General features: G+C 40.5%; 1 protein-coding gene across 1 annotated transcript in view; it reads right to left on the bottom strand.

Moving 5' to 3' along the window:
* Positions 1 to 135: 135 nt before the first annotated feature.
* LOC146621534 (rho guanine nucleotide exchange factor 28-like) overlaps positions 136 to 20,557 on the bottom strand; it is a 38,404-nt gene continuing 17,982 nt past the window's right edge. Inside the window, exons 14-37 of the mRNA XM_085368550.1 lie at positions 18,604 to 18,693; positions 17,895 to 18,018; positions 16,867 to 17,011; positions 16,550 to 16,605; positions 15,234 to 15,291; positions 14,571 to 14,709; positions 13,824 to 13,954; positions 13,595 to 13,735; positions 12,979 to 13,229; positions 12,779 to 12,904; positions 12,563 to 12,680; positions 11,975 to 12,229; positions 11,808 to 11,884; positions 11,516 to 11,694; positions 11,320 to 11,417; positions 10,991 to 11,188; positions 10,574 to 10,705; positions 10,294 to 10,421; positions 10,149 to 10,196; positions 8,939 to 9,043; positions 4,719 to 4,883; positions 3,808 to 4,059; positions 3,242 to 3,620; positions 136 to 1,196 (exon numbers count right to left, since the gene is read on the bottom strand). Coding sequence (XP_085224676.1) covers positions 1,006 to 1,196; positions 3,242 to 3,620; positions 3,808 to 4,059; positions 4,719 to 4,883; positions 8,939 to 9,043; positions 10,149 to 10,196; positions 10,294 to 10,421; positions 10,574 to 10,705; positions 10,991 to 11,188; positions 11,320 to 11,417; positions 11,516 to 11,694; positions 11,808 to 11,884; positions 11,975 to 12,229; positions 12,563 to 12,680; positions 12,779 to 12,904; positions 12,979 to 13,229; positions 13,595 to 13,735; positions 13,824 to 13,954; positions 14,571 to 14,709; positions 15,234 to 15,291; positions 16,550 to 16,605; positions 16,867 to 17,011; positions 17,895 to 18,018; positions 18,604 to 18,693 — 3,586 coding nt within the window. The 3' untranslated portion in view covers positions 136 to 1,005. The remainder of the gene's footprint in view (positions 1,197 to 3,241; positions 3,621 to 3,807; positions 4,060 to 4,718; positions 4,884 to 8,938; positions 9,044 to 10,148; positions 10,197 to 10,293; positions 10,422 to 10,573; positions 10,706 to 10,990; positions 11,189 to 11,319; positions 11,418 to 11,515; positions 11,695 to 11,807; positions 11,885 to 11,974; positions 12,230 to 12,562; positions 12,681 to 12,778; positions 12,905 to 12,978; positions 13,230 to 13,594; positions 13,736 to 13,823; positions 13,955 to 14,570; positions 14,710 to 15,233; positions 15,292 to 16,549; positions 16,606 to 16,866; positions 17,012 to 17,894; positions 18,019 to 18,603; positions 18,694 to 20,557) is intronic.

Genomic DNA, 20,557 nt, shown 5'->3' with positions numbered 1-20,557 from the left:
TTAGTATGAGTAGAAGTGCGAGTGTTGCGTAATGTATAATCGGAAGTCAAGAGAAGAGTGTTTAAATGTTAAACCAATGGTGCTGTGCCGTTTTTCACATAAGTAAGAATGCACCAAAAACAGATGTTTGCCACAACAGTTTTATATATATATATATATATACATATATATTACATATATATATACACACACACAATATGATAACACAGTTCTGATTATGAAGATTACAAGTCAAATTTTCAAACAAAATCTTATAAACGTTGACAGTGCATGAAGCAATTTTTAAGCAATAAATTATCTGAAATTTCAAGGAACAGGGGAAAAAAATACACCCTCTCTTCACAGACACTACAGCATCAGACAGCAATATATTTTTGGCACTTAAGTGAGAAAACAATTCAACATATTGTGCATAGGTAGCCGCTCCGAAAAACTATACATGTATTTCATATTTATACACAATATAGGTCTATTTTTATTTCTCGTAGAGGCCCACAATCCCTTATAAATATCATTAAAGATCACTTGGAGAAATAATCTATATATAGTTTAAAAAAGGGGTTGATTGGCTTCTCATATATTCTTATTTCATTTTAAGTGCTCAAGACGTAAATTACATCAATTTTAATCTGTCCTGACTTTCTTGTATTTGAAGTCAAAAGGTTTGTAGCACAAAGGTACCTTTGTCATCAAACCAAGTGCACAGATACTTAAAAGATTTGTGGTAGAAGTGAAAACACGAGAAGTACAAATATAAAAGCTGATTTACAAAGAGCTTGTTTGTGAAAAGGCACAATGGTTTGATCACACAGGAGGAGAATGGTTAAAGTTCACAACATACAATGATAAAGGCACATACTGTACTCCGATTTTAAAAGATGAACATAAATCCATCATATTTACATGGACATATATGCACACGCACACATTTAAGCAACAGACATATTACTGTTTGTTCAGTATACAACTGGTGGCCTATATTGTTTATTTTTCTCTCATGGACCTTTAGAGGTAAACAATGTTCTCCTCAACTCCCTCATCCCTATTCTGCCCCTCGAGAGAGAGGTACGCCTGAGGGGGGAGGAGAGGGTTAAGAGAGTGAGAGGAAGAGAAGCCGTCCTCATAAAGTCTATGCCCTGTGACCTCTGACCTCCACAGATCCGGGGATTGTTTGTCCACCACTGGTCTGAAGTTTGCTGAAAGAAGAACAACACAAAGTGTCAAGTCAAGCCAACTTTATTTATAAAGCCCTTTAGAAACACCAAAGTTTTGGTCAGTGGTTTTGTATTATTTATACAATTTAAAGAATACAAAAAAAAGGAAAAATATATATGTATATAAAAATTACTAAACAAAATAAGGACATCAACATGACACATCAGTAAAAACAGTAGAAATAAAATAAAATAAAATAAAATAAAAATTTAAACAAAATTAAATCAAATAAAAATCTCAAACTGGGTCAAATGCCCAACAAAAGAGGTGCTTTGTTTGGCAAAACAAGTTAGTCAGGGAACCTAAGAGCAGATTTAAATATTCAGATTGAGGAGGCCCATCTACTCCAGCTCCCAACTCTACAAGTTGGGATCTGCTACAACAAAAGCCTTGCCCCCATGAGCAGCTGCCGTGTCCTCGGACATCCAAGAGCAGTTGGTGAGCTGATCTGAGTGACCGGGAAGGGGAGTGCAAGTGCAGCAGCTCAGAGAGGTCAGCTGGGGGAAGGCCATTTAAGCACTTAAAAACAACAAAAAATATATATATATATTAAAATGTACTCTAAAATGGGTCTGCAGCCAGTGCAGTGAGGATAAAGCAGGAGTAATATGCTCTCTCTTCGTGTTTCAGTTAAAAGTCGTGCTGGGGCATTTTGCACCAGCTTAAGAGGGGACAGAGAGGACACAAACATAATGAAGCCATGGATTACTGTTTCAAAGTGATCTTTTGACAGAATGTTTTTCATTTTAACCAGCTGTTTCAGCTAAAAGAAGCTGGATTATCCCAGTGCACTGATCTGATTGTCCATCCTAAAACCCCAGGCTGTGCCAGCGGGCTTTATGTACTGTGCCAGCGGGCTTATGTCGATAGGAAAAGGCCGACCAGTGATACAAGGCCCAAACACAACTTCTGTCTTATTCTCGTTAAAATTTAGGAAGTTTAGCGCCATCTACTCATTTGATTCCTCAAAGCACTTAGCTGTTTGTATGACAATAATGGATTGCATTTATATAGCGCTTTTCTAGGCACCCAAAGCGCTTTACAATTCCACTATTCATTCACTCCAGACTGGTGGAGGCAGCTACAGTTGTAGCCACAGCTGCCCTGGGGCAGAATGACAGAAGCGAGGCTGCCATATCGCGCCATCTGCCCTTCTGGCCAACACCAGTAGGCGGTAGGGTAAAGTGTCTTGCCCGAGGACACAACGACCAGGACAGAGAGAGCAGAGGGATCGAACCAGCAACCTTCGGGTTACAGATGAGCTTCCCAATCCCCTGAGCCACGGTCGCATGTTGTATGGAGTAGACATCCTTTTGTTTTAGGGGCACATAAATCTGAGTATCATCTGCATAACAATTGAAAGCAATTTTCTGCTTTCTAAAGTATCGAGCCCTGCGGAACCCCACAAGACAAAGGAGCAGAGGAAGATCTGAAATCAAGTTCTAACACAAAACGTTCTTTGAGAAATGTGAGAATCAATATTTAAAATACTATAATTCACTGTGTCAAAAGCAGCTTTTAGGCATGTCCTTTTCCCCCCACTTTCCTTCAGCTTTTTGGCATTCACATCTGACAGGCATGAGTTGTTTCATTTAGCCAGGGCTCAGATTTAGTTTTGGGGTCTCTGCTTTTTAATAAGGCCACAGCATCATCCAGCAGCGGAGCTTCTCTGTATCTAAAGACACAGACTTAGGAATTCAAGAGTTCTGATTGAAATAAGCAGAGAAATGCACAGCAGTGGATGGGTTAATAATATCACAGCACCTCGCAGGAACATGAGGTTTAATAGAGCTACAGAGCAAGGCAATGTCAAATGAGACACATACAGTGCCACAGATCAGGGTTCAGTGTGTGTCCACATTCCTGTGTGGGTCCAGACACCCACTGCAGGAAGTCAAAAGAATCACTTTCAACTGTCAAGACAAAGATGTTGTTTATGAGGGCTGGAAAAAGCACAATATGTACAATACTCATTTAAAAAGGCATGCACTTTCTACCATGCTTTATATATAGTAAGTAGTCTTACAAGTGTTGGTCTCCTGTGAGTGTGTAGTGATCCTGCTGCCAAAGGGGTGGATGGAGTCATTCAGGGCCTGAGGACAGTCATGACTGTTACCGTAGCTCGGGTATGTCATGCCATCCAGCGGCTGTTTGCTGTGTGTCTGGCTCAGCAGGGTGTTGAGGCTGTTGTAGAGGCTGGCACTGAGGCCGAGGTTGGTCGAATAGGTGGAACTGTGCAGGGGGTCTTCGTGGTTTTTTCTTGGCATGGAGAGAGGATGCTGGTGCTGGTTGTTGTTGGTGGGCTGGTGGAGGTGGTTCTGTTGGAGTGAGGTGAGCAAAGCTGCCTCATTCTTGTACACTGAACAGTTGCTATCCAGGCTCCCTGAGCGGCTGTGGGTAGACCCCTAGGACATCAAAATGACATGAAATAGAAGGAGAGGTGACAAATTCTTTTGGCTTTATTTTTTCTATCGTTCCTAGTTTTGTTTTCATTTATTTATGTATTTATCTATTTTGTTACTTGAATCTTTCTGTACTTTTATCCCCTGCATTAATGCACTTTCTTGTATCATCTCCCGCTTCCTGAATTACCTTGTATTCACCCAGTGGAATCATAACAGGCAGGCTGCTCTGGCGGCTATGTCTCCAGCTCTGGAGCAGTCTCTGTTGCGCTTCGATCTTCTCCTTCTCCCTCTCTACACTCCTCTGACCCTCCCTCAGTCTGTCCAGATTTTGCTGGTACTCCAGCAGCTGGGCCTCCAGCTCCTCACGCTCACAGCGCAGCCGCTCAGCTTCCAGAAGACACTGCTGCTCCCGCTGCTCCAGCAAAGTCTCCTGTTCACTCTGTAAGCATGCAAGGCTTATTATTCTACTGTTGTAACAGACTTCATACATTGCTTAGGTCTAAAGATTAATACTATATTTGAAACTTAAGCACTTTAACCACAACTTGGGTTTTAAGTTGAGGTTTTGAAAGCAGGTAACAGCCTTTTTGACCTGTTCCATATTAGCACTTAGTAAAATATAACCATGGCAACAGCAGCACAGGAAATTGAATAAGATAATAGAAAATGGCAGATGCACATGCAGCTATGAAAATGAGGTTACAACACATGTTTAAAAATATCTTATCTTGAAAAAGAAATTCACAGGTCACACATTTTGATCGTATATGACATGTTTCCGGTTTTTGTTACTGAAATTTGAAGTAATTATAGAAAATGTAAAATGTATTTTATTTATCAAGAGTCTAGTGTCTCATCTAGCACTGCAGTTTGCTTTTGTTTGCTTTAATTAAATGTGATCTATTTATAACCTGGTAAAGATCAAAGAAATGGGCGTAGACCAATGACTGTTTTCTGCAGTCATTGGCGTAGACTCATAACTAAACCGAGCTTTTTTGTGCCAGACCAAACTATTATGAAACAAAGACAGAGAGACCAGAAAGACAAGTGACTGAGAAACATAAAATCACTTTTAAAGAACACGAGCATGAAGCTAACCTGTTGTTTCTCTCTGGCCAGACATTCTTTGTCCCAACGTTGTTGCTCTTGTTTCAGCTTCACCTGGAGTTTCTGCACCTCATCCACCTCTTCTTTCTTCCTCTCTAAACCCTTCTTTTCCACTTCCTCTTTTTTCTTCTCAATACTCCTCTGCTTCTCCTGCTCCTGGACAACAATATATGTGTTGACATACAGTGGGGCAAAAAAGTATTTAGTCAGCCACCGATTGTGCAAGTTCCCCCACTTAAAATGATGACAGAGGTCAGTAATTTGCACCAGAGGTACACTTCAACTGTGAGAGACAGAATGTGAAAAAAAAAAATCCATGAATTCACATGGTAGGATTTGTAAAGAATTTATTCGTAAATTAGGGTGGAAAATAAGTATTTGGTCACCTCAAACAAGGAAAATCTCTGGCTCTCACAGACCTGTAACGTCTTCTGTAAGAAGCTTTTCTGTCCCCCACTCGTTACCTGTATGAATGGCACCTGTTTGAACTCATCATCTGTATAAAAGACACCTGTCCACAGCCTCAAACAGTCAGACTCCAAACGCCGCCATGGCCAAGACCAAAGAGCTTTCGAAGGACACCAGGAAAAGTATTGTAGACCTGCACCAGACTGGGAAGAGTGAATCTACAATAGGCAAGCAGCTTGGTGTGAAAAAAATCAACTGTGGGAGCAATCATCAGAAAATGGAAGACATACAAGACCACTGATAATCTCCCTCGATCTGGGGCTCCACGCAAGATCTCATCCCGTGGGGTCAAAATGATCATGAGAACGGTGAGCAAAGATCCCAGAACCACACGGGGGGTAGGGCTGGGCGATATGACCCAAAATTCATATCTCGATATTTTTTAGCTGGATGGCGATATAAGATATATATCTCGATTTTTTTTTTTTTAAGCCATAAGTTAAGAACAAAAAGAGAGTTCTTAGTCACACTGTGTCCCAGATGTCACACGGGCACTTTTATTTACATACAGCGTAGATATTACTCAAAAATAAATTATCAGCATATATTAAATAATCATGGTCCATAAATAAAAGAAAACAATGTTGTTTTTGTGCATAACAAAAAGCTCACAATTGTGCAGTCAAAATGTAAACTAATAGAAGCTGAGCATAATAACAAAGAGACAGATTTCACAGCTGCACCACGTCTCTGAACAGGTGCCATCCTTATACACACACAGTACGTATCACTCCGCGAGGCTCCTCCTCTGTAGCCGTAATTCTCCGACAATCCATCAAGCGGTGCAGCTCCGTAGCTTAGCAAAGTCATATTAAAACATTTTTTGACAGATTGCTGAGCGCTGTGTACCACATAAAATCGGTTCGCGGTCAGTAAGCACAACCAGAATTCATACATAAGGCGCACTGTCGATTTTTGAGAAAAGGAAAGGATTTTAGGCCGTGCAGCCCCTCTGGGCTGCATGTCGTTAGCGCGGTTAGCTCGCTAACACGTTGACGCCATCCAGCCCCACGCACGGTAACTCGCTAACGGAGATTTTCCGCTTTCATCTTGTCATTGCCTGCAGGTGAAGCTATGGGGGAGTTGTGTTCAGTGCAGGAGAGGCGAGGCCGAGTAACGTTGCGTAGAGACAAAAGTGGACGAAAGAGAGGCAAACCTGCGGCTCCACAAGTATAATTATAACGTAACATAGACTATATCGATATAAACGATATTGTCACATCTTATATCTCGTATGAAAATATATCGATATTTTTTAAAAACTTGATATATCGCCCAGCCCTAACGGGGGGACCTGGTGAATGACCTGCAGAGAGCTGGGACCAAAGTAACAAAGGTCACCATCAGTAACACACTACAACGGCAGGGAATCAAATCCCGCAGTGCCAGACGTGTTCCGCTGCTGAAGCCAGTGCATGTCCAGGCCCGTCTGAAGTTTGCCAGAGAGCACATGGATGATACAGCAGAGGATTGGGAGAATGTCATGTGGTCAGATGAAACCAAAGTAGAACTTTTTGGTATAAACTCAACTCGTCGTGTTTGGAGGAAGAAGAATACTGAGTTGCATCCCAAGAACACCATACCTACTGTGAAGCATGGGGGTGGAAACATCATGCTATGGGGCTGTTTTTCTGCCAAGGGGACAGGTCGACTGATCCGTGTTAAGGACAGAATGAATGGGGCCATGTATCGTGAGATTTTGAGCCAAAACCTCCTTCCATCAGTGAGAACTTTGAAGATGAAACGAGGCTGGGTCTTCCAACATGACAATGATCCAAAACACACCGCCCGGGCAACAAAGGAGTGGCTCCGTAAGAAGCATTTGAAAGTCCTGGAGTGGCCTAGCCAGTCTCCAGACCTCAACCCCATAGAAAATCTGTGGCGGGAGTTGAAAGTCCGTGTTGCTCGGCGACAGCCCCAAAACATCACTGCTCTCGAGAAGATCTGCATGGAGGAATGGGCCAAAATACCAGCTACTGTGTGTGCAAACCTGGTAAAGACCTATAGTAAACGTTTGACCTCTGTTATTGCCAACAAAGGTTATGTTACAAAGTATTGAGTTGTATTTTTGTTATTGACCAAATACTTATTTTCCACCCTGATTTACAAATAAATTCTTTACAAATCCTACCATGTGGATTCATGGATTTTTTTTCCACATTCTGTCTCTCACAGTTGAAGTGTACCTCTGGTGCAAATTAGAGATGGACCGATCCGATATTACGTATCGGTCCGATACTGACCTAAATTACTGGATCGGATATCGGAGAAAAATAAAAAATGTAATCCGATCCATTAAATATCACGAAAGCACCTCACAAAACTTGCAACACGCCGTAACTCGCCTCAGAACGACGTTAGCACGTCGGAGCAGTATGCATCACGTGATAGAGCAGCTGTGGCATGCGGGACCTGTCGGTGGTCTGGATAGCATGTGGAGCTTCGCTAGCAACCTGGCATTTCATCTCCGACAAAGTTATCCCCGAGAGAAGTAAAGCAAGTGTGTAAGTCCATCTCTGAATGTTTGTAAAGCATTCCCACGTTAAGCTTAACGAGCGACTGCCTCTCGCTCTCCGGCTGCTACTTCAATCGTGAAACTGCTAATGATCAGCTGATCGGCTTTTCTGTGGCGAGTCCGTCTCTCTTGTTTGTTTTTGGTCCACTTTGCACCAGAAAGAGGAAACCAGCGGCTGAACAACAGCAGCACGTTTAAGCTTGATAAGCTGTTGTTAGAATGTATTTAATATTACTTTCTACTCGAGGATCTTTTTCTATGTAGCTGACGCTGGTAACTGTGCAGGGGCGGATCTAGCAAAGTTTAGCCAGGGGGGCCGATAGGGCATTAACAGGGAAAAGGGGGCACAAAGACATACTTTTCTTTCTTATTCTCATTTAAAATGTCTAGCTTTTAATAAATAATTATCTGACACCCAAAGTTTTAATTTGATGTAAAATGAATAGAAGTCAATTACTGTATATAGTGACTATTAAGTCTAATATATATACCCTTGTAAGCTATAGTACTTTTTACTTTGGGAAGGTACCATCTGTGCAGTCTGCAATTTTGTTGAAGAAAGATGTTGAATCTATTTAATATTTCTTGAAAAATAATTGATTTCTGTGCATTTTTTTTCACACTGCATCAAATTAAGGTTGATTACGTCGATTAAGCATCATGAGGTGGCGCGTGAGGGGTGGTTCCCTATTTTTTATTTATTTATTTTTGTTGTTGCTGGGAGTTGGAACCCTATTAGTTAGGTTGCTTAATATTTACGCTAAGTACTCTTTAAAATACCAGAATAGGGAGGATGGTGTAGGTCTAAGTTTATTAGATTGATCAGTATTGCTGAACTATGAAATATTTTTTTTGTATACAGGTATAACAGAATAGCTTTAGTGTAGTTGTTGTTTTAAACTTGAGTATGAACTTGCAGACTTGCAAAATGCAGCAAGATATTTTAAAAAACAGTTTTGTTGATTAAAAAAACACTATATCGGATTCATATCGGTATCGGCAGATATCCAAATTTATGATATCGGTATCGGACATAAAAAAGTGGTATCGTGCCATCTCTAGTGCAAATTACTGACCTCTGTCATCATTTTAGGTGGGGGAACTTGCACAATCGGTGGCTGACTAAATACTTTTTTGCCCCACTGTAACTCTAAAATCTCAGCTTCCTCAAAACGTGTAAGGTTTTACATTGAGAAAATGCTTTCAGTGGGTATGATGTGACTGATACCAGGCTGCTTTGAAGGGAGGCGAGGGTTCGGAGCTGAGGTCCTTCTCCCTCCTGAAGAAGGAGCTGGTGGACTTCATAGCAGCTGTCCTGGAGGGTCACAGCTGCCTGCAAACATAAGGAGACAACTAATCACACTCCAGTTACTAAATGTAACATAAGCATCATCATACAGTCCTGATGAAAAGTTTAAGACCACTTAAAAAATGGCAAAAAAATCATATTTGCATGGTTGGATCTTAACAAGGTTCCAAGTAGCGCTTAAACATGCAAAAACAAGAGATGGGTGTGAGACAAAGCATTTTTATGAGCATGCGATTTATTAAAAAGAACGCTTAAACTCAAACAGGCTTTACAGCTTTACAGAGGTAGGACCACGCCTCTACCTCAGATGCCGTCTCACGGTTATGGGGCTGGAGTCGGCACCAGGAATGGGCTTAATTTCAAGGATTGTCCAGTGTCTTGACGGACAGCCAATTGGATCCTCCAGCTCAGTGCTGGTGAAATTTTTGGGGGGTCTTCCACTTGACTTTTTTGTTCCATAACCCTCATTTAAAAAATTCCACATGACTGTCTTACTCCGTCCCACCTCAGTAGCAATGGACCCCGCTTTTGCAGTTCAATAACCCAACCACATTCAAAAAGGGAATCTTTTTTGCCTTTGCAAACAAACGTCACGACAGTGTGACTACCTGGCAGAATTTGGCCTTTAAAAGTCATGTGGTCCTAAAACTTTGATCAGCTGTAAAACAGCCTGTTTCAGTTTAAGCATCGTTTTCAATAAATTGCATGCTCGAAAAAGTGTTTTGTCTCACTCTCATTTCTTCTTGTTGCACGTTCAAGCTCAACTTGGAACCTTGTTAAGATTCAACCATGCAAAATATGAATTTCTGCAATTTTTCAAGTGGTGTTAAACTTTTGATCGGGACTATATTAAGGCTATTAAGGCTTTATTAGATGCACAGTCTTTGAAATCCCTTATCTATATCTATCTACAACCTTTTAAATACCTCTTTATTTTAGAGTCTGAAAATGTAAGTTATGGCAGATTACAAATTCACTATTTAGCAAAAGAAACCAGTAAAAGTTCCTAAGAGATTTATTTCTCACTGAGTTAACATGTAACAAGTATTTTAGCTGAACTGTTTTATTCTTATATCACATAAAACATATAGTCTTTCAATCAGTTAGGTAAAATATTTGTTCTTCTCACCTGTAGACTGTATAGAAGTTGGGTCAGGCTCTGGACACTCTCTGCCACCTACAGAAAACAATGGGTCAGTACAGTGAAACAGTAATGTATATTAATCCATCAACAAACACTGTTCATGGGGGGACTAAAGAGGTTGAAACTTCACCAGTGTCCCTTTGTTCTCTCCTTTTCTCAGCTCAACAGCGGAGCTCCACAACGAATTGTCCATCCCGGCTAATTCACTGTCAGATCCAAGAGAGGTGGAGCTCATGCTTAGCGTGCTCAGATAATCCGCTGTAGGGACAAGGGAAGGAGATGTGACAGCTTGCATATATGCAATGTGGTCAAGAAATTACAGTAGACATTGCAGTAGACACTGACACATCAGCTGCAGTGTGACACATATCCCAGAAAATGTAATGCTGCAGTGTCTGCCAGTGACTCACGCTCAGACGGAGACTCCTGAATGCTGCTGCCGTGGCTGTTATAACTGCAGCACTCAGGGCCTCGGACAGGAGAGCTCTGACTCTGCACAGCGATGCCCTCACGAGCCTGGAGAATGGTGATCAGGTTTTCAGCTGGAGGAAAGGCAAATTTTGATCAAAACTTAATGTTTTGCAACACTTTTATTTCAATTTATTTGTTGTTTCCTACATTAGCGTGCAATATATAGACTTTTTTATAATTTGCTAATTTATTCAAGTTTGTAATACTAATTAATATACTTGTTAAAACGAATATTTTCGTTATAAGAAATCAACTAAACTTATATTGCTACATTAAAATATTATTTCCCAAGAACATTTCTTTATTTAGAATCCCCTCCAAAATCAAAAATTGCTGCCACACTCGACCTTTTATACCTTCTCTGAGTGCAGCTGTGAGCAGTGAAGAGGCCTGTCTTGGTGTCTCACTGTCGGTGTATGGTACTGATTCTACCAGCAGGTGGCGATGTGGTACAGGTTCTGGTGACTGGAGGGTTAATTCTGTAAGCTCAGCATAAAGCTGTAACTTCTCCTCCAGGCTGTTGCAGATTCGTTGGTCTTGACCCAACAGCGTTTCTACACAAAATGAACGAAAAGATTACGAGGAATGGGTCTTGTTATGCTTCATAACTGCACAAACTCTCTGTGATATGAACAAATAAACTCTAAAGTAATCTTCTGGTCTCAAACACACTTTCCTTTTTTACCTTGGAACTTGGTGATCTTCTGAATTCTCATTTCTGCAGCTTGCCTGGCTTCCTCGGTCTCAGCACTTCGCTCATCTTCCTCCTCTTCCTCAGGGCAGCTAGTAATTTGTGACAATCGTTAACACACATTAACCGGACCTACACATGGCGTCTAAGCTGCACAAACACCCTAGGTTTGACTTGTGCTTACATGTACCTCTCTACAGCTTGTCGAATGTGTCTCATCCATGCATTCCTCTCCTCTCTGCTGGTGGTATGAACTTCATACATCTCTGGCCCCGCTGAGGATGCAGAGATGAGAAACATCCCTCTCTCTTCATTGGCAACTTCTCTGACGATGAGCTTTTGTAGAGGGATTACTGGAGGCTTCTGGTCCTGTAGGTTGAACCAGATTGGTTAATAGACAGAGACACATGGACAGACAGTTTAATCTAGTTTCTTTGATTTAAAAGATTTCTTTTTTTTCAGGGGGAGGGGTTGATATTTACCACAGCAGCAAATATGAAGCGCTGATCTTTCTCTTGCAGGAAAACTAGAATGTCAGTGAGCAAAAGAGCCAACGTATCTGAAAAGAGAAGTGTGGACACAAATAGTTTGATTGTCTAAAACCTAAATAAACAACACATCATAGATCCCGATATGATTTCATATCCACCTTTCAGACGTCCTGTGGCTGTTTTCCAGTAGACCAGCCCTTTGTGCTGCAGATCCCTATGTTTGCTGTGCAGGTCCTGTTTGCGAAACACCTTGCCATTCTTAAGCTTGGCAAAGCTTTTGTTCTCCAGCCGGGCCAGCACTTCCTGAAGCTCCTGAAACTTCTCATATTTATTTACAGTCAGGTCCACTGCTGCAACAACATCACGGATCTGAGCCAGGGCAGTTGACAGGTCAGAGTGTTCTATACTTCCCTCTACGAACAGAAACAATAGCCAGAGGTCATATGAATAATCCAATTTGGAAAACAGCTTTTCAATAATGCAGCTTTTTGTTACGATCTCTTAACTGATAACAGACAAATAAGCAGCATTAAAATGTATTAAAAAAGATTTCCGTTTTAGGTCTTTAAATCAATAATTTTTTAAGAAGTGGTTTAAAATGCTAAACTTTTAGGCCAACATTTTGTTATGCAATCACTAAAACTTCCTCTTGCTTTTCATTTGTTCTTCTCCTTTCAACAAATATGCAACAGACTTAACATTTGCATATCTGCAGTTTTGCACAAGTCACAGTAGAGTAGACCCACCCTTGGTATAATGTAATATCCTCTCCAGCAGCACTGGGTACTTGGTGATGCGCTGAGTTACAAGCAGGATAAATTCTGGGACCTCTCTTCGTCTGACCAGCGAGTTATTGCTCTGTTGCTGTGAGAGACAAAGAATTTTAGCTGCTCAAAATATTTAACTGTAATATAACTAATTGAAAAAAAAAAAAAACAGTGGATCTGGATTCAGGGGCTTACCCTGACAAAGTTTTGAAGTTTCTTGTTCTGTTGCTGTAGCTCTTTGAAGACGTTGACAGCTTCGATGTGGTGACTGCAGAACTCTCCATACAAGTTTTTCATCTTCTCAGCATTTTCATCTGAGAACTGAGAGAGACTAGATGCTGAGCACAGACGTCCATCTGAGTATATTTATTTTACATAACTAAATATCAACTAACCTGCTGAAGCAGTATATCTCCAATCCTGTGGATGATGTAATTTTGGGAGTTCTCTGTTTGGGTTTCAGCCTGTCTGCGTTCCTGCAGAGCTCTGAAGAGGTTCCTGTGGAAGACCAGCAGGGGATCCAAACAGGGGAAAATCCGGGCCACACAGTCCCAATCCAGCTGCAGCTCCTCCAGCATGCCTCTCCTGAACACCTCCGACATGACCGTTAGGGTCTGGATATGGTGCAGCTCGGTCTGCATCAGCTCTGAAAGAGAACAGCCAAACTGGGTAAGGGATACTGAAATATCTGGCAGGGTTTATGTTTCAAACTGTAGATGCAATGTTTAGTTTGGCAAAGGTTTCTCACAGGCTGAAAATAAACCATCTGCGCTTCACAGGATTTTGATATGTTAACACACAAAGGTTGACAACACTGGTGGTACAAGTAATAATGAAACACATTTCTTTGGAAACTGCAAAAAAGTTAGCTTTTCACTCAGCCCACAGAATCCAACATAATCAGCTATATGATTACAGATGCTGGTTGTACAGTATACAGTGCTTTTATATAAAATATTAAAACAGTATTGTTAATTTATTGTTAATTCCAGGCCGGCTGGATTTTCTCACCATAAATAACATCCTGGCGTTTGATTGTGTGTCTGTCGTGTTGCCTACAAAATTCGGCAGTGACTGCAAGACTCCATGACTCTGCTTCAAGTCCCAGCAGGTCAGCGGACAGGTCGCCCAGTAAAGGAGCATCAACAGTATCTACATGAATGAAAGTGATGAATAGCGTCTTATTTCTGGATCACTATTACAACTGATGCATGTACCAAGCCTCTCTGTTCTTCCTCACCTTGTGTGGTGATTGGCAGGTCGATGGCTGGGGGAGTCGTTGTGACTGGTGTCCCGTCATCAGACAGTGAGCTAATAGTGCAAGTTGGAGCAGCACACTCAGAGTCCGCACCTGCTGAGTCGCTCAGCCGTCTGAGGGAAAGAGAGCCAGGTCAGAAGAGCCTGTGTGAAAATCTAGGTTTCATTTATTTTTAGGCATACTAAAATAGAGTCTGCTTTTTGGAAGTCTCAATTGTGTCCATCCATCCGCTTCCGTTTATCCTTTTCAGGGTCGCGGGGGGCACTGGAGCCTATCCCAGCTGTCGTAGGGCACAGAAGAATACATTTTTTTTAATTTCCAAATGTTTTTTCTACTCCTGGATCTGTGTGACATCAACATGAGGGAGTATCCCCAATGTGGTCATCTCAGATAGACAGCTCTGACTGGGAGTACAGAAACCCCATCAACCTGTTGTTCAGACCTGTTTGTCAGGGCCAGCCAATCAGAAGAAAACTGGCTTAAAGGGAGGGGAAGCTACGATGGCTTGTTTCATACAGTGGATGAACTATGGACGAACCTATAAATCATGGAAAACATCTCTAAAAGAATATGAGAGTAAAAACATGGAGCTGGAAATAAGCATAATAGGTCACATTTAAAAGTAAACAAATTGAATTAAAAGACAAAATGAATGCAGTTCATTCATTCTTAATGCTTTTTTCATACCGGTGGTAATATTTTTCTTTTCCCAGATCATAACCAGCCTACCTGCTTTCTGCAGAGATAGAGAGGCTTTTAGTAAGCGGTGCGACTGTTTCTCTTTTTTCTCTGTTCATTGTTGGAAGCGAAGAGGACGGGCAGGAAGAAGAAGAGAAAATGGAGGATGGTGGGTTTTCTTTGACAGGGTCTAAAAAGGAAGATCAAAAGGAGGAGAAATACGTCATACACTGGAAGCTTTCCCACTCTAAGAATAAATATTGCGTGTTTGTTTAGTATTCAGATGTTTTGTTTATATCTATGTAGTCACTGCTATAAAATTTACAGGATCATTAAACTGTTATAATCTTTCACTGTTTAACTGCAGTTTGATTACAGTTGTGACAATACATTGCAGATGTTGACACCTCTGTCTAATACCAAGCACTCAAAGAAGACAGAAAGCTTAAACTGAAGAAATAAAATGATCATGTTAGTGCAAATAGAGCACTCAACCCGTGTTCTCATGCACACGTAAACACAATCCAGACCAGATCCCCCACTGAGGTAGATTAAAATTTAACTTTTTCTTTTTTTTAAACAGGAAAGAAAAACAACAGAAGAGGAATGACGAGGGGTGAAGAGCAATGGCTTACTTATCTACTACAGGACAAGGGAGGACAGGTGAAAACTAAATGAATCAAAGACAAAGGGAGGAGCAGTGGGGGCACTCACTCTGCGGGAGAGAAAAGGCCTTGTTCTTCATCAGCAATGCATTCCTGTCTTGCAGTTTCTGGAAAGATATAATCATATCGCCACCAAAAGTTGTAAATCTGAGTGTTTTTGCTTTGAATAACAGGAGGATGTGGTTGTAATCACAACAAATTTAGTCAAAACTGGAATCAGTTAAAGAGAAACATGCTGGGAGATATTGTACTTATGCATGACTAATTTGTGATATCAACACATTCCCGGAGTTCCTTTGTCACCATGTCCAGGAATTTACTCTTCCTGTGGAAAAAAGTACCCACTTTCACTCTGCTCGTCTTTACTAAAGTAACTGACTACTTTTTCTTTGTTTTCCTTCTTTTCTTGCATTTTGCCCTCTTTAGACAACAAAAACAGGGGTGATAAGAGACACAGGAAAACACAAAGGGAATGATTAAAACTAGATAACTAGCTACAACACAGTAACAGACTGAGTGACAGATTTCTGGTTTAGCTAGCATGTACTTAAATGCAATCTGTGGATTTTGGGTCCAAATAGTGCTACACAACAATGTTTTTAGGAGTGTTTGTGTGCACATGTGGGCAGTGGTTTGACACCATTCTGCTAGCTGACATTGAACACAGATGTAAATAATGAACGCAAAACAACCAGTATAAACACGTGTTTTACATACCAAACGTGTTTGCTAGATGTAAAAGTAAATGAATGTGTTGTTTAATGCATAGGGCATAAAATCTCTTTCTACAGCATTGTGGTCTGTTCAGGTAATAAAGGATCACTACAGTGATGGATAGTTTACAAGTTAACATCTGCAGCAGAAGAAAAGCTGTACTTACAATCCAGAGTGTAGGTCAAGCTTTAGTAATGTCAGAGCCTACAGTTTCCATAACACCATCTATAACATAACAAACCTTTTCGTTCTCATCTATTTATACAGGCTGACTAGTGCTAACTGAAAGTGCCTGACCTATTTTTGTAAAACTGACCTCATCCCTGGCTGACTGTGTAAGCCATACAGAAACGGACAAAGACTTTGTCCCCAAGAAGTCAGCTGACAAATGAAAACATGCGACATTTAAAAAAAAAAAAAAAAGAGGTAGGACTTTATATTCTGCCAAATATAAAATAACAACATTGTTAACTATGTTAAAACAGCACATCAAACATGAAGCAGTCTGTCACCAGCAGCTGTTTCTTTTTCTTTTTTTTACATTTGTGAAGCTCTCTGGCTTGACTTTTTTCTTTTGTAAAACTATTTTTAAATCAATAATCTTGCTTATTTGCTCTGAGCGCAAACGAGGTGCATTGTGTTAATGATTACCTTTGCACAGGCTGCAACAGACTCCCGACAGTTCTTATGAACATTCAGTAAACAGTCTGCAGACAAGCACATATAAAATGTCAGTTAATTCCATGAACTGAGTTATTACAACATATGTGAATCCAGTATCCAGATGGCAGACAAACTGTTGTTTGTCACTAGAAATGTTGACTTTATGAAAGAAAAAAAAAATGACTTCATGTCTTATACTGAACAAAACATCACAGCAGCACGTGCAAAGAGATTTAAACAAATCCAAAACAGTTCAGCCACCACAGGACATAAAACAACATCAGCACTGACAGTGTAATACTTACTGGAGCACTGCAACAGCTCCTTCCCAGAAACAGACTTATCACAGGCCACACAAAGAGCAGGACCAGATGGAGACACAGGAACAAACTGATGACCATTAGGAGTGACTGACTTCTCCTTTCCCTCCTTCACCTCTTTACCCTTCACCTGAGAGGCAAATGATAGATATTTTTTAAATGTGCTCATTCAGCTGACAGTTATTGCAGATAATGCCATAATAACATGCAAAGCAGGAGAGTAGAAATAATATGACTCATTGCAGCAGGCAAAAAAGAGGCTTAAAGCGGCCATCTTCTTGCTGAAAAACACCTGTTAAAGTGAAGTTAGTTGAGATAAAGGGGCCTCTGAGTGAGCCTTTTTGTTTACTTTGTTAAGGTCCATTGGGACTGCTGCTGTTATGGTGCTTTATCATTAGGGGGCACTGGGATGGAGGGGAGGGGGGTGTCCTCAGTGTATGCTGCGATAGAAGAATGTTTATTATCTTTTGAAACTTTGCAAGGAGGTCTAGAAAATGTGTTTGTTTTCTGAGTCTTCATGTGCATTGTGTTTCCGTAAATATAGGGAAACACTGTCGTTAAAAACATGCACATCCTTAAAGACACGCACATATGTTCACAAGATTAGGAGTGCAGCACAGAATGTGTTTTGGTTCCCCATGCTGTGTGTGTGTGGAGCGGGGGTCTACATGTTATGTAAGAGAATATTTTCACTGTGTCTTGTTGCTAAGACCTGAAGAGAGAGAGAATTTTCTGCTTCACCAAATAAAGACTTGTGCTCAGACAATGGCCCCCCCAGCACAAGAATTCCGACCTGGCATGTCTGAGATGTGGTAAACTTTTACTGCACTGCTTTTAGAAGCCTTTAAGCCGTGTGTGTGTGTGTGTGTGTGTATGTGTGTGTATGTGTGTGTGTGTGTGTGTGTGTGTTTTTTTTTTAATCGTAACCTTTAACTGTAGGCATTTTTAATGACATTTGAGTAGATCTGAAATCACAGCCAGCATGAATTAGAAAGTCCACTGCACTGTCTCACCTTAGTCTTGCTGCGAGTGCTCGACATCCTGCTCTTGAGGAAGCTGAAGGTCCGGCTGACTTTGTACTTCTCTGACTCGACCTTAGATGGGATTATGTATTTATCCCAGTCCTCATCCTCGATCCTGTTTTAGTGTAAATGCTTTAGTCAGAGGTCATTACAACTCCTCACTGCAGTACTACCATCCAACATGCACACACTAACAAAAAGACATCATAATTTTAGTAGTTTAATAGACTAAAGAGAGCATAATAAGGTACACTGGTATCATGCCGGAATGAAAGAATGTCCAGACAGTCTTCCAGGACCCCTAGTCTACGGATTATTACTCTTCACAACATGCTCGGCATGCTTGGAAGTCACTATGGACTCTAGTGCATGCTATTTATAGTATGACCTTGCCAAAATGCAATTAATACGTGTCATCTATTTTCAGCGAGTTATGCTAGTTACATTGGGCATTCTAGGTGAAAGGCAACAATGACAGAACGTAAAAACAAACAACCATGCATTATCACATCAAACCTACAGCAGCCACCCGTCATAAGAAGTGTTAATATAATCTGCTTCTGCAGATTCCTACATCATCAGATGCAGCTGGGAAAAAACCTACATGGTTAATGGATGAGCTTGGGAACGGTCGCACAGCGGGGTTAAAATGACTTAAGCCACACATGCACATGTGAGGCCATTTAGGTGAATAACATACTCTTTGAGGAACTCTGTGAGGGTGAGGTGTTCGAGTGGTGCGCTGCTCTCCTCCTCTGCTGACTGGGCCCGCTTACGGAAACCCAAAACCCTGCATGGATATAAAGCACCTCAGGCCAAGTTGTTGTGTCTCTTCTCATCAGGTAACTCAAAATGCCAATAATATTCTAAAGTCTACAAGTCATTCCTAGAACAGTGTGGGAATGGAAAATTAAGATAATTACAGGTTTTGCAATGAAGAGTTACACTGGTGTTTGTATTATCTGCTATTTTTAGTTGAACATTTAAATATTAACCAGCGCTTTTTGGGCAGTGGTAGTTAAATCAGATGGATTCTGATATCGTAAAGGACAAAAATAGTTGGTGAGTCTAATCAGGTTGGTGTGGTTATATAAATGTAATTTATCCTAATACAATAATCTAACGGTGTAATATAATTTGATTGCCTAATATGATCTTCTACAGTGTTTCCTCTGTTAGCAATGGTTGTTAGAAAACAAAATATATTAGCACATGATGAATTTATGAGGCAATGAGATGAAATCGATGATAAAATGGATATGGATAGAAGCATTTCTTAAATGAAATCAAAACAAGCAATGTTACTACAGTGGTCCCCAACCTTTTTTCTGCCCTGTCAGATGGACACAAGAGCCCCTCATCAGCACCACGTATAAATGTGTTCATTTGACCTCAGTTTAACCTGGACCAGGACTACTTTTAGCTTATCAATTACCCTAACCCCATTCAGCTTCCATTCAGGCATACATAAGCCAGGGACATTTTCTATCACATGGGATCACGAGGACTAGTAGGCTAGATTAGCAAACTATCTCAACCATTTTTCCATAACTACCGGCGTACCATTTCAACTATTTACTTTAAATAGCAGCTACTTCATTTAACTGCTATCCATTATGTTTAGTGACCAGTTTCAAATGTTTATTCATTGTGTTTATTTATCCAAGAGCCTATCTTATAATCTCGGCTATTTATTTAAACTGTTAGCAAACAATTTATATAGCTGACAACACTTTTAGCTAATAATTTTCAACCCTTTATTCATAATTTTAGCTCACTTTTTCATCTGCTTTCTAGTTATGTTTAGATATCATTTTGAGCTTTTTAGCTACTGATTTAAACTGTAACAGCCATATTTTCAGCTACCTGTTTTAAAATCAAGCTACAGTCATGTCAAAAAGAAGGTTTCCAAACAAGTCTATGCAGAATACTGAGTGCGAGTACATCCTTGCAAGAATTTGAAGTGAAAAAGTCCAGTTATTTTTTTTCCCCAAACTCCTTAGACTATATCCTTAATACTTCCATAGAAATTAAGAAGAAGCAGCAGCCAGGTGCAGCTACTTATGATCAAATAGCGCAGGACCTGGTTGGACTGATCAAAAGTCAAAGTCAAAGTCCAGACTTCAACCCCAAAGAAATGCTGAAGTGGAACCTTAAGAAAACTGTGCATAAACAAATAACTGCAAACTTCAATAGGTCAAGATTCCTCTGCAACAATGCGAAAAACTGCTAAAGTCATAGAGAAAATTATCACTTCAAGTTACTGCTGCTAAAGAATGCACATGGGATGTACTCCGTTTTCCAGAAGACTGCATAGTCTTTTTCACATGACTGTACTTTAACCACTTTTCACTTCTTGTTGAGATAAATGATTAAAATCTATTTTAATCAGTTCTGCATGTATTTTGGCTCTGCATGCTGTTTAGCTTTGATTAGCTACCCCGGGAAGCACTTGTACACAATGGTTGGGAATCCCTGCGTTACAGAGCAGGAATGTTAAGCAAATGTTAATTCATAGTAACTGTTAAAATCTCTATCCAAGATAAATACTACAGTATGTGCATGCTTCCCTTTCAACATCACTGATGTGGCCTAGAATTTTGCAAAATGTTTGTGAGGTCTGACATACAAGAAAGCCCCGAGTTTTACTGTTT

The sequence above is a fragment of the Diplotaxodon limnothrissa genome, linkage group LG12 (assembly GCF_057381915.1).
Source record: "Diplotaxodon limnothrissa isolate DT_005_m linkage group LG12, D_limnothrissa_male_GT1.1, whole genome shotgun sequence".
NCBI classification, from domain to species: Eukaryota; Metazoa; Chordata; class Actinopteri; order Cichliformes; family Cichlidae; genus Diplotaxodon; species Diplotaxodon limnothrissa.
Note: the sequence above shows the minus strand (reverse complement) of the source record. Positions and strands in the feature narration are given on the sequence as shown.